Here is a 14348-nt window from a genome sequence, read left to right as displayed (position 1 = left end):
GTCACACGCCTCCTGCGACACGTGCGTCGGCTTCTCCTTCGGCAGCACAATGCGCGGCTTCGGCGGCATCTTCGTTGCCTTCACCGGAGCCTTTTTCTTCGGCGGTATGGCGGCAGCAAGGGTTTTTCGGGTTGGAATCTGGATGGGAGATGCAACAGTGGGTAGGAGAAATGAGCGGCGGAGGGGAAGGGGTTTTGGGGAAAAAGATGTATATTTTTGGGATGTGTGATTGACAGGTGGCTCCCACGCTCAACAAAATTTGTGCCGCGAGGCGCCGGCGCTCCCGGTTCGCGCCCTTCGACAAGGGTCGGCATGGGGTTGCGGCGCTTCTATTTGGCTCGAAATTGCGCTTGCGCTTTTTGGAACGCGGCGGTGTGAGCCCATTTTCGATGACGCTCCCTAAAATGCTATCGAGGTCGCTATCGGGGCGTCCGTGGAGATGCTCTTATTTCTCATGTAAATAGAGGTAACAAGCTGGCCATAGACATATGTTGAAAGTTGGTGAACTAATAATGTTTTGAATCATGAGCTAGCATTCCTATATACATACTAGAGTAGCTAAACTTGGTGAGGAACCGCATATATATACCCATCTCTTTGACAAATAGACCAACGGAAGGAGTGAAAAAGAAATTTCTCATAGCCACTACAAAAACAGGGAAGTGGTGGAAGACGGTAATGAAGCATAGAGTGACATCAGCAACATGCATAACTCAATTAGAAACGGGAGGCATCAGAAGCTCGTATTTTAGTCCGATGCAGAATCCGCGTGATGCACGTAGAGAGACCATGCCTATGGTGGCGGAACCACGTTATACCAGTGTTGTCAAGCGACTACACAGGAATTTGGCAAGTTAACTAATCCCTGTGGGCGAAGATGCACGGTATTTGGCAGTTACCGTCAATGTCTGAGCTTGACACATGCTCATGGACGTGGCTTAGAACGGTAATCACAGTGGCACAATCCAGGATGGTGGAAGCAATCATGCTAGTCACATGGAGGGTGTGGTTTGCTCACAATGAAGCTACACACGCGAAACCCCTTCCTCCTGTTGACGGATCGATGCGATTCTTAGTGGTGGAGCTGGATTGCGCCGCTCTAAGGGTGTGTTCGGTTCCAGAATGGCAAGGAACGGGACGGAACCAACTCGTCCCTAGCTCCCATCCTGGCGTTCGGTTCCAGAATTCTGAGGAATGGGATGGAACCAACTCGTCCCCCGAAAGAGCATATTCCCGGAATATGCCATCCCAATCCGTCCGGCCGAATCGGTCGAACGAAGTGGAACGAGCTCTGTTATTTGGCTAATCGCGTCTTCCCGGCCGCTTATCTCTCTCCCTTCTCTCCCCCGACCGGAACGAGCATGGCGGCGGACGGAGCAACGCGGCGGCGGCCGGAGCAGCGGGGCGGCGGACGGAGCAGCGCGGCCCGGCGGACGGAGCAGCGCGGCCGGACCGGGCAGGCGCGGCCCTCCTTGCTCGTGGCCGGGACGGCGGAGGCCGAGCGGCGCGGCGGCGGAGCCGGCGCTGCCGGACCGGGCAGGCGCGGCCCTCCGTGCTCACGGCCGGGACGGCGGAGGCCGGCGGCGCGGCGGCCGGAGCGGCGCTGCCGGACCGGGCAGGCGCGGCCCTCCGTGCTCGCGGCCGGGACGGGCGGAGGCCGGCCGGCGCGGCGGCCGGAGCAGCGGCCGCCGGAGCCGGGCAGGCGCGGCCCTCCGTGCTCGCGGCCGGGACGGCGGGGGCCAGCGGCGCGGCGGCCGGAGCAGCGCGGCAGGCGCGGCCCTCCGTGCTCATCCAGGCCATGGTGGAGACGAAGCCTAATTATTGCTAATCCGTTTAAATTAGACTAATTATTTGCATGTTTACATTAATTACATTTGATTCCATTCTATTCTTTCTCAAACCAACCGAACATGAGGATGGATGAAATGGGATGGGATGGGATGGAATGGAATGGAACCATTCCATTCCATTCCACCTTGTCCCAAAAACGAACACATCCTAATTGATGCTATCAACAATCCTATGCTAGATCGGTCGCCGTTTTTGTTTCTTATAGCTGAGATTAAAGCTTTAGTTATTTCTGGTAGTATTGTTTCCTTTGTAAAGTGGATAGAACATAAAATAGTGCTAGTGATTGTCTTGCATCTTTTGCGAGACTACAGGGTAGAACTTTGGTATGGGATGATTCGGGGCCTGATTGTCTTCGTCAGGTCCTCGAATCCGATCTGCTTGTAATCCCTATTGAATAATAAAATCCGCTTTTACCCGGAGAAAAAAAACTAATCCCCTCAGGTATACTCCACTGCAGGCCCACTTGCCATCTGCAATGGGTAACACTGGTGGTTATTCCGCAAAACGAGGCAAATGAAATGCTACTAACTTCCTGCCTGATCGCACGATTCGCGTTCTGCAAGTTTTCCTATTGGTTTTCACCTTCGAGATTACTACACGTACGACTGAATTAGTCCGACTTTTGTCCGACGAGGCGATGTGCAACCAGGATGCTTCCTAGCGGGTGCAATCTACGGCTCCTGTACAACTTCGTACACAAATCGGACACGTTTTGTCTTGTGTGTGTAGCAACACTCATCTTCCTCTAATCTTGTTCTCGTGTAAATCCCCAAATTGTACTGATCTAAATCGTACTGACCACTGCCCGAAATTGGCGACCAGTCTCACCTCCCACGGATACGGCAACGCCCGTGGCCCCATCAATCGCCGGTGAGGGCTTGAGGCACGGCGGCAGCTCCAACGACCGGCTTCGCCATGACCGCTTTCTTGCGCCTGTGTCTCTTTCCTCCTTTCGCCGAGCCTCGCAGATAGTCGCAGTTCGTCCAGTCGTCATCACATCAACTGATCAGTTTTATTTATTTATTTAAGAGTCGATCAGTTTACTTCAACACCAGGCCGAGGCCCTTGCCCTTTTAATTGTAAGTCCTTTTACTTCAACATCACTTTACTTCCAATTTTCAGAAGATCACTATAATTTTGAGATCCAATTGTTTTTCTAGGCCATATATTCTCTTACAGGCAATATGATACAAAGCAGTACTGACCCAAAGAACGTTCTTTATTTAACAATTACAAATTGCTTTCTTCTAGAAAAACAACTTTTAATTGCCAGATCTTAAGGGCATCTCCAACCGAGCGACCCATCCCGCGCCCGCGCGTCCGGATGGGTCGAGCCGGACAAAAAACCGGCCCAGCGCGCGGACTCATCCCTAAAACGGATGGCCGGGGCGTCCGGGACGAACCCGGCCCAAATCTGGGACGAGTTTGCATGGCCGCGGACGCCGATGACTGGCCGCTCGCGTCCGCCCCTTGTCCGCCCATGGCCCGCGTGTCATAGGCAGAAATAACTTTTCTTCATTGAAAGGGTAGCCATTACAATTTTTTTAATCTACTACTCCTATCCTAATACGTACGGGCCGGCGGCCTCGCCGGCGACTCCTCGCCGACGCGCCGTCGGGGCTGTGGATTTCACTCGACGCGGGGCGGCCTGTACGCGTGAGGATTCCACTCCAGCTTACAAACTGGGTTGCGCGGCGGAGGCCTTCATCCTCCTCCTTTCCGCCCTCGCGTCTCGGGCGCTCCGCCTCCTGCGGCGGCACCATCCGCCTCCCGCATAGCTCCAGCTCCTGCAGGGCGGCGCGTTCCACAGCGGTCCGCGCCTCCAGGCTTCACATTGCCGTGAGCTAGAACCCTTGCAGGAATTACTTCTTGCACAATGAAACTGCTCAGTACGTGCTAAATTGTAAGCTGAACGTACAGTGTAGCATCCATTTTTTGTGAAGGGCCATGATACAAAGTCATTCTCACCTTGTGAGCTGATAGGTACAGTTAGGATCTTGCGCACGATCTGTTCATGGAATACTTCACGTAGCCGCACTTCATTCCAACTCCTGGACTCACTATTTATCAAGGTATCAACAGTTTGTCCATCAGATAAAGGAACCATCGGGTTCACTAAATAGGCCGGGGTGTCAGGGATCCATTTATCCTTGGTGATTTGAATTGTCGATCCATTTCCCACACCCCAGCGAATACCCCTGGATAGAAGATCCTTCCCAAACATTAGACTCCGCCAAGTATATGAAGCAGTTCTCGGACATGACGCAGACCAGAAGCTTCCATTCGGGTAGTATCTTCCTTTCAGAACCTTCGCGCGCATGTATGTGATAGTAGTATCATATCAATCCTATTAATATATTGGTCGATATCACACTTCTTTACTGTTTAAAATCCAAATAATTCTTTTAATAAAAAAGTAATGATGTAATAATAATGTTGAATAAATAAATAAAATTAATTTTTTAAATTGTATTATTTTTAATTAATTTTAAAAAATTTAATTATTTTTTAAATTTTAATATTTTTTTGCCAAACCTAAAACCTGAAAATTTGAAAATCTTATAATTTGCTAAAAGTAATAGTAATATTTTAGGACCCAAAAAATCTTATAATTATTAATTTAAATTTAAAAAAATAAAAAATATATATAATTCTAAATTTCTGGAAAAAAACTAAAATCTTCCTGCTTTCATATTTTCATTTGGAATTTTGAGAATCTAAAAATTGGCTAACCGGGTAAACCCTGATGAATTCGGATGTAACTTTTTCTCACGATGATTTTGATATATTCTACGCATTTTCCGACGTCGTATGCAAAAATTAATGCGATTTTACCATTTTTTAAAACTTTTTTTGCAAAAAAAGTAAAAATTCGAATTTCTTAATTTCACCGAATAGTAGGTTGCATAACATACAAGAATCTGAAAACCTTTTATTTTTTGAATTTTCTATCATTTTCATTTGTATTTTACAAAGCAAAAAAAGATTTTCTGTCTGACGCTAACCCTTTAGTACCGGTTCGTGACACGAACCGGTAATAAAGATCCTTACGAACCGGTACTAAAGGCCTAGGCAATGCAACCGGTACTAATGCACCCTTTAGTACCGATTCATTAGGAAACTGGTACTAAAGGGTTCGACGAAAGCCCCTTTTTGTACTAGTGACCAGACGATGACAGTACAGTACATAATTACATGGTCCTATATTCAACCAACCAAACCATTATTTCTCATGTAAATAGAGGTAACACTCTAGCAATAGAGATATGTTGGAAGTTGGTGAACTAATAAAGTTTTGAATCATGAGCTAGCGCTCCTATACATAGTAGAGTAGCTAGACTTGGTGAGGAACCGCATATGTATACCCATCTCCTTGACAAATAGACCAACGGAAGGAGTGAAAAAAGAAATTTCTCACAACCACTACAAAAACAGGGAAGTCGTGGAAGACGGCAATGAAACATAGAGTGACATGAGCAACATGCATAGTGTGCACTCAATTAGAAACGGGGGGCATCAGAAGCTAGTATTTCAGTCCGAGGTGGAGTTCTTGTGATGCACGTAGAAAGACCATGCCTATGGAAATGCATTACATGTTGGCGCTACTGGCGGAACTAATCAGGGGCCGAACTGGGCCATGGCCCGCCCAGGATTTATACAAATGTACCTATACCTAAGTATCCTTAGCCCAATCCATTAGCACTAGCAGAGGGAGGCCAGCTAACGACCAACCTGACCGGCAGTCTCGCAACGAGCAGGACAGTTCGTGGCTAGGGAGAACAAAATGATAACTTTATTCTTAAAATGATAGCACGCTGCTTTGCCTTGTCGTTGGTTTTTCTCAAAATACGGAATAGAAAATTTGTCGTTGGTAGCTAGTAGATAACTTTGTTTGTCAGTTCAAAAGATAATGCATCTTAGATAGCATGTATATATATTTTTCCTCCAAATTATTTGCTAGCTATTACCTATGTTAGCGGAGGAAAATCAACAACTTATACTACAGAAGTCATCCATCCGTTGCCGCTCCAGCCGTAGCGCTGTCCAAAAAGCCACCACGACCGCCGAAACCGCCATAGAAGCCTAGGGCCGCTGCCCAACACCCTTGTTCCACCGCAAGCAGCATGCCATCCAAGGCACCGCGCCGCTGCAGCAAGGGACCCCGTGTGTGAAGGATGCGGGGCTCGCGGTCGCAGACGCGGTTGATCACCCGTGTCACCCCTGAGCGATCAAATATATTTTTAGTTGATCCAAAAAAAAAATTGGTGTTTAGGAAAACGGGTGTAGTATTTGTTAGCATGACTGATATTTTCATTCAATGTTTCTCCAAAATCCTTAGCTAGTCAATAAAACGCTCTCTTTTAGTTGGCCCGCTTAGTTATTTCCTTGTAGCTCCGCCACTGGTTGTGGCTGCATTATTTTGGGCTCTCCGCTGCTTCTGATAAGGGCATCTTCAGCGGGCTGACGCATTTCGGACGTCCGAAATCTTCGTTTGCGTCGGCCCGTGGATGCGATGTGGCACAGGGCGACCGTTTGCGGTACCTCCAGCGGTGCGGACGCATTTTTTTACCGGGGACAGCGTCAAGCAGGCTAATGGCGTTTTACGTCCTGTCGAGTACTGCCACCGGCGATTAACTGTTCCCGCGCTACGACGTTCGTTCCCGCGCGTGCCCAATACATTGGCAAGTTTCGCCGGTGTTTCGCGCGCGCGGGAAACGACCTGCGCGCGAACGCCGTTTCCCGCCCCGCTGTGGCTATATATGGTGGACACCGGCGGGAACGACGGGCACACCTCAAGCTAATCCATCCATGGTCGGGCAGAACCTTAGTTGGGAGCACCTTGTTCAGATGTGCCGCCACCTCCATTCGGAGGAGGAGGAGGAGGAGGAGGAGGAGGAGGAGGAGGAGGTAGCCGCCGCCAGCGTTGAGGCCCAGCAGCTGGACCTGGAGGCGGGAGCGGCGGAGGCGGCAGAGCGCGCGGAAGGGCGCTTCGCGGCGACCAGCAGGGGCGGAGCCAGGATTTAGTCATAGGGGGGCGAGGCCGAATGGAGGCAAAAAAAAATTTGTTCGATGTTGGGGCAAGCTACTCCAGATTATGTTTCCCCCTTATAGCTTTCTTGTAGTTGTCAAGTCGTCAATAGTGGATACATGACAAAATCAGAGCGTTAACCAGCATAACTAGCACTAGTAGAAAAAGGGGTCTTTCGTCCAACCCTTTAGTACCGGTTTCCTTATGAACCGGTACTAAAGGGTGCATTAGTACCGGTTGCACTGCACAGATCTTTAATACCGGTTCGTGATAGGAACCGGTACTAAAGGTACCCTTTAGTACCGGTTCGTGTCACGAACCGGTATTAAAGGTTTTCCTGCTCCCCACGCCCCTCCACCCCCCCCCCGTGGATCGCCTTTTTTTGCTTTGTAAAATACAAATGAAAATGATAGAAAATTCAAAAAAATAAAATGTTTTCAGATTCTTGTATGTTATGCAACCTAGTATTGGGGAAAATTAACAAATTTGAATTTTCACTTTTTTTGCAAAAAAGTTTTGGAAAATGGTAAAACCGCAAGAACTTTTGCGTATCGACGTCGAAAAATACGTATAATATATCAAAATCATCGTGGGAAAAAGTTACATCCGAATTCACCCGGGTTTACCCGGTTAGCCAAATTTTAGATTCTCAAAATTCCAAATCAAAATATGAAAGCAGGAAGATTTTAGGTTTTTTCCAAAACTTTAGAATTTTATATATTTTTTATTTTTAAAAAATTAAAATTAATAATTATAAGATTTTTTGATTCCCAGAATAACTATTACTTTTATCAAATTATAATATTTTCAAATTTTCAGGTTTAAAGTTTGGCAAAAAAATATTAAAAGTTTAAAAAATATATAAAAATAATACAAATTAAAAAGTTAATTTTATTTATTTATTCAACATTATTATTACATCATTACTTTTGTTTATTAAAGAAATTATTTGCAATACAAATAATAAAGAAGTGTCACATTGACCAACATGTTAATAGGATTGATATGATACTACTATCAACAACATGCGCGCGAAGCACTTGGAAGTGGGACGGAAAGGAACCCGGAAGTTAAGCGTGCTAGTGTTGGAGTAGTGTGAGGATGGGTGACCGACCGGGAAGTTTGACCAAGGGTAAGTAATTGACTAGAGATTAAGTGTAGTTAGAGACTAACGGAAATATTAGAAATTATGAAAAAAGGGAGTGAAAAATAGTTAGAAAAAAAATGGATAAAAAATTAAACGAAATAGCCTTTTTGTGAAAAAAAAAATAAAAAAAAAGATCTCCAGCCCCGCGGGCACCTTTAGTACCGGTTCGTAAGGAACCGGTACTAAAGGATGGAGGCCTTTAGTGCCGGATCTTTAGTACCGGTTCCAAAACCGGTACTAAAGGCCCTTTCAAACCGGTACAAAAGGGGGGTTTCTCTACTAGTGTAGGGCCTCGTAGATATAATGTTCATTTTTAATTTTAGTATACTAAATGTAGATGAAACTATTGTATTTTCTGCTAGCATTGCTACCTGGCTTGAATAGAAAACTATTGCTGAGTGGCTACCAATTTTACAGGCTCATAGAAAATTAATCAGCTATGTTTCATAGAACTACCATCGTACCTTTAGATTGGGTGTTTGATCCAATATAACTGGGAGGTCGAAGTCCTGTATATGATGGTGAGGCGCCGGGGCCGTCGGCAGGATAAACACTTCACCGAGAGGTTAGCAGGACGGCACCGCCGGAAAGTTTTCTAGCAGCTCTTGGCATGGTTTAAGAGCAGCAGCAGGCGCCATAACAGATCGATCTAAGATTAGGAATGATACGGCTGCTCCGCCGCGGAAAGAAGAGGGAAGTTACGGTGAAAACTAAAAGATATCGAGCTCCAGGAGGATGCCTAAACTGGGCTGGGCTTCATGTGCGTACATAGGAACAGGTCGCAGTGTGGGCTTTGAGTACTAACGCTAACAATTATCCACGATCAATTACACCGTATACATTACTCAGCCTATACGTACACCAGATTTGTTAGGGGGGGGGGGGGCGAACCTTGGGGGGGGGGGGTCTAGCCCCTGCTCGCCCCCCTGCCTCTGCCCCTGGCGACCAGGGCGGAGATCGCCAACGCCATGGCTGAACTCGCCGACGCCAGGGCCGAGCTCGCGGAGGCGCGGGCGGCTATCGCGGCCCCTCCGGCGGACGCCGTCATCCACGACATCGCGGACGACGACCCCCCCCCCCCCCGTGCCCATCCGCTTCGAGTGCGCCGGCGACCAGCGGGTTATGCTCGCATCCTTCGAGTCCCTGGCTGGGGACGCCCAGCGCCGTCAGGCTTGGTTGGCGGAGGAGAAAGCCCGCAGCTATGCGATGGCCATGGCTCGGGGGTTAATGTGCTTCGACCTGGGCTCACTCCAATGTAGGGGCCCTTCTCCCGCGCGGGTCGAGCAGGAGAACCGGGAGCTGGAGGCCGCCATCGCCGCCAGGGACGAAGCGGTGGCGGAGGCGGCTAGGGATAGGGCCCGCTTCATCGCCGATGTGGCGACGATCCAGGCGGCGGCCCAGGTGAACGAGGACGCGGCGGCGGCGGAGGAGGAGGAGGCCCAGGCGGCGGCGTTGGCGGAGGCTACCCAGGTGGCGTTCGCCCAGGCGGAGGCCCTGTGGGACAGCTCCCTGGCCGAGTCCCTCGAACGGCGCAGGCGGCAGGACGAGATGTCCGTTCGCCGGCGTGCGTGAAGCACTCCCGCTTCAACGACGGCGCCAGCCCTTTCGGCGGCCAGTAGTAGGCCGCGCGACTGCGAGTAATCGAGGCCGATGTAGGCCACGCGACGGCGAGTAGGTACGGCCGTTGTAGTTTTAGGTTAACTCGACTAACCATCTCTGTAAAGATGGTCCTTTTGACCAATCAGTAGTAATGATTTTTTTTTTTGCTTACCTTCTCACTACCAATCGGACCCGGATGCACCCAAACTTGGGCTTGTTGTAAAGCTAGCAACAAGCTCAAGAACCTCACACAGAGAAACACCAAGAAGCAATACGGATATGCAAAGTATGCAAAGGATTGAGCTTCCTAAGACGATGTGATCAAGTTACTCAACCGAAAGCCCCTCTTAATAGTGCGGCTATCTATCCTATAATCCGGTCTCCCAACATCCACCTTGAGACCGGTAAAAGGAAAACCTAGCAAGGCCATACCTTTGCCTTGCACATCCCGCTTGATCTTGATGATAACTCTTCAAGCTTCACTCAAGCCGGAATGCCTCACTTGATCAAATGTTGCTTCGTGAAGACTCACAAATGCTCCCCCATACACTATGATGGGAAAGCTCCATTGATGCACATCTTCACATGTCCATTATCACCAAATGGACGACAAGCTTCAAGCATATGATCCACTCAAGATGCTCATCTTGAACTTGCCCAACTCAACCTTGTATCTTCTCATACTCACTTAAGATAGAGCATGGCTAATATTGAGTTCCACATAAGAACTCCATCTTCATTTCTTCTTCTTGATCATATCACATATGTATCTTCAAATCGATGATCTTGATGCCAATACACAAGGTATATCTTTTATCTTCATGGCATCCATACTTGAATCCAACACATGGAGAGCAAGTAGTACCTATGGAATATTCCTTCATATAAACTCAATGAAAACATTAGTCCATAGGGGTTGTCATTAATTACCAAAACCACACATAGGGGCAATATACCCTTACAACATGAAAATTTAAAAAGGCCATGGCCTAAACCCTAGCCTACTCCTCGCTGTCGCTGGGCACCTGGTCAGGTCGATGAGGTCCGGGATCGCCCATGTAGAGTTGGGAACCGGCGGAGCAAAGGTCAGTGCAGCCGGTGGAGGAGGTGGAGGTGGAGCGGCGCTAATGTTCACGAGGGCAGAGGCGGCGGAGGAGGTGGCATCGAGGCCTGCAGCGCCAGGTTTAGGGCCTCTTCCTCTAACATGCCTATTGACATGTGCTCGACGCCTTACCGGGGCATCATCCACGGCGGCTGCGGCATCTCCGATACGAGGTTACCTAGCCTCTTCGCCTCCTCCTCGTTAGTTCCTTCTGCAGCTCGATTTTCCTGCCCTCCCATCTAGATCTCGTGGAAGACGCTGGTGACGAAGTTCTTGGAGCCGTCCCGCGTTTCGTGGGGTGTCAGAGGCGATGGATGTGGCGGTGTACATGGCAATGGCCGCTGCGTACATGGCGGCGGGCCAAAGTTGTAGTCCTTATCGCCGAGGAACCTCGCCTTCTGCCTCTTGTAGAAAACTATGTGCCGACGGTAGTAGGTGTCCCAAATGGGGGAGTCGACGGCGAAGTAGGGGTCAACGCGGAGGTCCGGTGGGAGAATGGCCGCCGCGAAGTGTAGAGATGCCCCCCCCCCCCGTGCACGTCGTTCGAGCCCTCGCACGGCTGTGAGTGGTCGTAGAGCACCCGAGCGATGGGGGTAAGAAGGGGGCCCTGATACGTGGTTCGTCCTCCTTCGCTGTTTGCGACGAGGACGCATCCTAGTCGTTCATCTTCTTCCCCATGGCGTTACGGCAAAACGTTGTGGCTATCTGCATGGTGGGTGCAAAAGTGGCTAGAAATAGATCAATGGGGCCAGGGAGGTGTGAGCGATGGTAGAATATTGTCGGTGCCCTTTAAAAGACGGGTGTGAGACACGTTGCGTCGTGGCCGTTAAAGATGAGGCGTGCTATTGATGACGAAGGCTGCGGCACGCGCAAGCGGTACGGCCAAAGCGCCACAAATTTGAGCCACATTTGTGTTCCTCGGAAACGGTAAATTTGTGTGCTACACAAGTGTGTGAACTTATTTTTCGATTGTACGATCGTAAATACCCTTCTTCGAGATGCACGTACTCAGGGACAAACTTGAGGTGAAAAGCCAGCGTTGCCAAGGTTCGCTTTATCTACTGCTGAATTAGATATGCCTAATTCTTTGGTACTTCAAGAGTGATACGAATGTTTGTCCTCCGGTTGTGAATCGTGTTCCTTGCACATGCACTTGCACATGCGTTTACTCAGTTAAAATATTGTTAACGGATAGGCTTTTCCCTCCGCAGCGGTCCAGATCTATGTCCTACCGTGTGCCCAGTTTGGCTTGCCTCGTGGCCGGTTGCTTCTCAGCCCCACACATAGAACATACGACAAAAAACACAAGTTAGGACTAAATCTAGAACGAACTCACTAATATAGAACTTGAGTACATCGTTGGACCCGTATTACAAAAAGAAATGAAAGAATGCGATATGCATACTAGTACATTTACACGATGATCACTTGTGAAACACTGTCCGCCAAATCCCTGACGCTCATCGATCACTTGGACCTTAGACGGATCTTGCACTCTGCGGGGAGGCCCTCTGCTACGCGCTTGGGGTCGGTACAGTAGTTGTAGATCATGAACTTCCTCTGCACCCATCGCATGCGGCGGTAGCTCATGTCGCTGAGCTCCTGGTTCCACCAGCTGCTCGCGGTGCCGGAGGCGTCCATGGTGCCGGCGGGGCAGCGCTGGGCGCCGCCCGACATGACGCAGGCGTCGGCGCTGAATCCGCGGAATGACGCGACGAAGGGGGCGTGCGACCAGTCCGTCTTAACGCGGCCGCCCTGCGTGGCCCAGTCGTCGGCGTTCCAGAGGCTGGCGTAGAGGCGCATGGGCTGGTTCTTGGGGAAGGACACCCCCCGCGCCTCGTGGTTCTTGAAGTCCCTGATCGGGGTGCCGTCGACGGCGAAGCTGCAGCAAGGGGAGACATTAGCGACAACGAAAACACCATGCTGCTCCGTCTCGAAAGAAAATGTCTTGTTTTTAGATAGAGAAATGGCAGATTGAGGAGTACTCACATGACGTGCTGCGGGTTCCAGACGATGGAGTAGGTGTGGAAGGCCTTGGTGGGGTCGAACCAGAGCCTGAACTGCTGCTCCCGCTTGCCCTGCCCCTTGGCGAAGACGTTGGTGTGCAGCGTGTACGGCTCGCCGGTGACGTTCCCCAGGAACTCGAAGTCGATCTCGTCGTGCGCCGAACCCTGCGACGACAGCTGCAGGCACAAAAACATCATCAGCTTCACATTCAAGCACTCGACACTAAAATGTAGCACTGAAACATTAGAACTGATGCTTACGTAGAAGGTGGTTACTGTTCCGGCGGAGTTGCCGGGCACGAGCTTGATCTGCATGTCGATCTTGCCGAAGAGGTACTCTGCCTTGGACTGGAACCCGGAGCCGGAGGTCCTGTCGAGGGTGAGGTCGAGCCCGCGGCCGCCGTCGACGACCTTGCCGCGGCCGTCGCCCCAGGTCATCTCGGCGTCCTGGATGAAGTTGCCGGCCTCCGCCACCGCGGCCAGGCATGCCATTGCGGCGAGAACGCCGAGCGCGACCACAGTCCTCATGGCTCAACGATGCTTTTCACTAGTTGATTGCTTGCTGCTCAGTGAAGTGGAGTGTGGGGAGGTGAGGTGAGTGAGCTCGAGTGCTTGCTTGGAGTTGGAGGGGAGCTGGATGGATTGGGATGGTTGATGGATTGGGCACCGGGGGTGGCCGTGTTTATACATAGTAGCGTGACAGGCTGTGGTGTAGAAGTAATGGCGTCCAACGGGCAAGTGCCGTGCCGGCTGGCTGGTCTGTGAGGCGCGTCGGGCGAAGTAAGAGCATCTCCACCGGCGCTCTCGATAGCGGCTCTGATAGCTGTTTCACTACGGGAAAAACGCTCGTTGCCGTGCAACCACTTTTTGCCGTGCGCTCGCGCACGGCAAAGAATACTTTGCCGTGCGAGGTTAACATAAAACGCACGGCAAAGACCAACGCACGGCAAAGAGGACCTACGGCGCACGGCAAAGAAAAAACGCACGGCAAAGCCTCAGCAAAGCGCACGGCAATGAAAGAAGGCACGGCAAAGAAAGGAAGGCGTTGCCGTGAGAAGTCCTTTGCCGTGCGCCAGAGCCATCCGCACGGCACAGGCATCTTTGCCGTGCGCTGTGCACAGACTCGCACGGCAAAGGCTGGTTTGCCGTGCACATTTTCCTTTGCCGTGTGCCTTGTGGTATTTTCTTCTTTTTCTTTCTATATTGTACTTATTTTAATGCTTATATTTTATTCTTGAAATATGACAAGTACCACATCTTGATTAATGAATGTTTATACTATATTTTTGCAATACGACAAGTACTCTAAGTCCTTACTCCCCCTCCAACATATCAGGGTTTTTTTGGGGTCTAGATCACCAAGTCTGTCGCGTTACCTAGGCGTCTTTTCCCGACCGTAAGGGTTACGCGAATAAATATGCATTAGTGGTCTCGCATATTATGAAGCGTAACTCTTACGGCATTTATCGGGACAGTCGGCGGATGCGTAGTTGGGTACGTTCTCCTGCTCTACCCCGATCCGAGTCGGGATTTCGGCGGCGCCTCCCGTTGTTCTCCGGATGCACACCCCTCTCGGCTTTTTGGCGAGACGTGTATCGGAGAGCAGCGAGGGTG

General features: G+C 50.0%; 1 protein-coding gene across 1 annotated transcript; it reads right to left on the bottom strand.

Annotated features, from left to right (window-relative positions):
• Positions 1 to 12040: 12040 nt before the first annotated feature.
• Positions 12041 to 13317, bottom strand: LOC124684736 (probable xyloglucan endotransglucosylase/hydrolase protein 23). The gene is made up of 3 exons (XM_047218991.1): positions 12996 to 13317; positions 12718 to 12911; positions 12041 to 12610 (listed from the first exon to the last, which is right to left on the bottom strand). Exons 1-3 carry the CDS (start codon positions 13260 to 13262, stop codon positions 12196 to 12198), a joined length of 876 nt encoding a protein of 291 aa, XP_047074947.1. The 5' UTR covers positions 13263 to 13317; the 3' UTR covers positions 12041 to 12195.
• Between the last annotated feature and the right edge of the window lie 1031 nt (positions 13318 to 14348).

Source organism: Lolium rigidum, chromosome 1, assembly GCF_022539505.1.
Source record: "Lolium rigidum isolate FL_2022 chromosome 1, APGP_CSIRO_Lrig_0.1, whole genome shotgun sequence".
NCBI classification, from domain to species: domain Eukaryota; kingdom Viridiplantae; phylum Streptophyta; class Magnoliopsida; order Poales; family Poaceae; genus Lolium; species Lolium rigidum.
Note: the sequence above shows the minus strand (reverse complement) of the source record. Positions and strands in the feature narration are given on the sequence as shown.

Bases quoted from the DNA above. Each gene is read 5' to 3' on its own strand.
- LOC124684736 (XM_047218991.1), bottom strand. From the start codon at position 13,262: ATGAGGACTGTGGTCGCGCTCGGCGTTCTCGCCGCAATGGCATGCCTG. The intron at 12,912-12,995 runs GTAAGCATCAGT...TTGTGCCTGCAG, and splicing joins GAACAGTAACCACCTTCTAC to CTGTCGTCGCAGGGTTCGGC. The intron at 12,611-12,717 runs GTGAGTACTCCT...CCCTTGCTGCAG, and splicing joins TGGAACCCGCAGCACGTCAT to CTTCGCCGTCGACGGCACCC.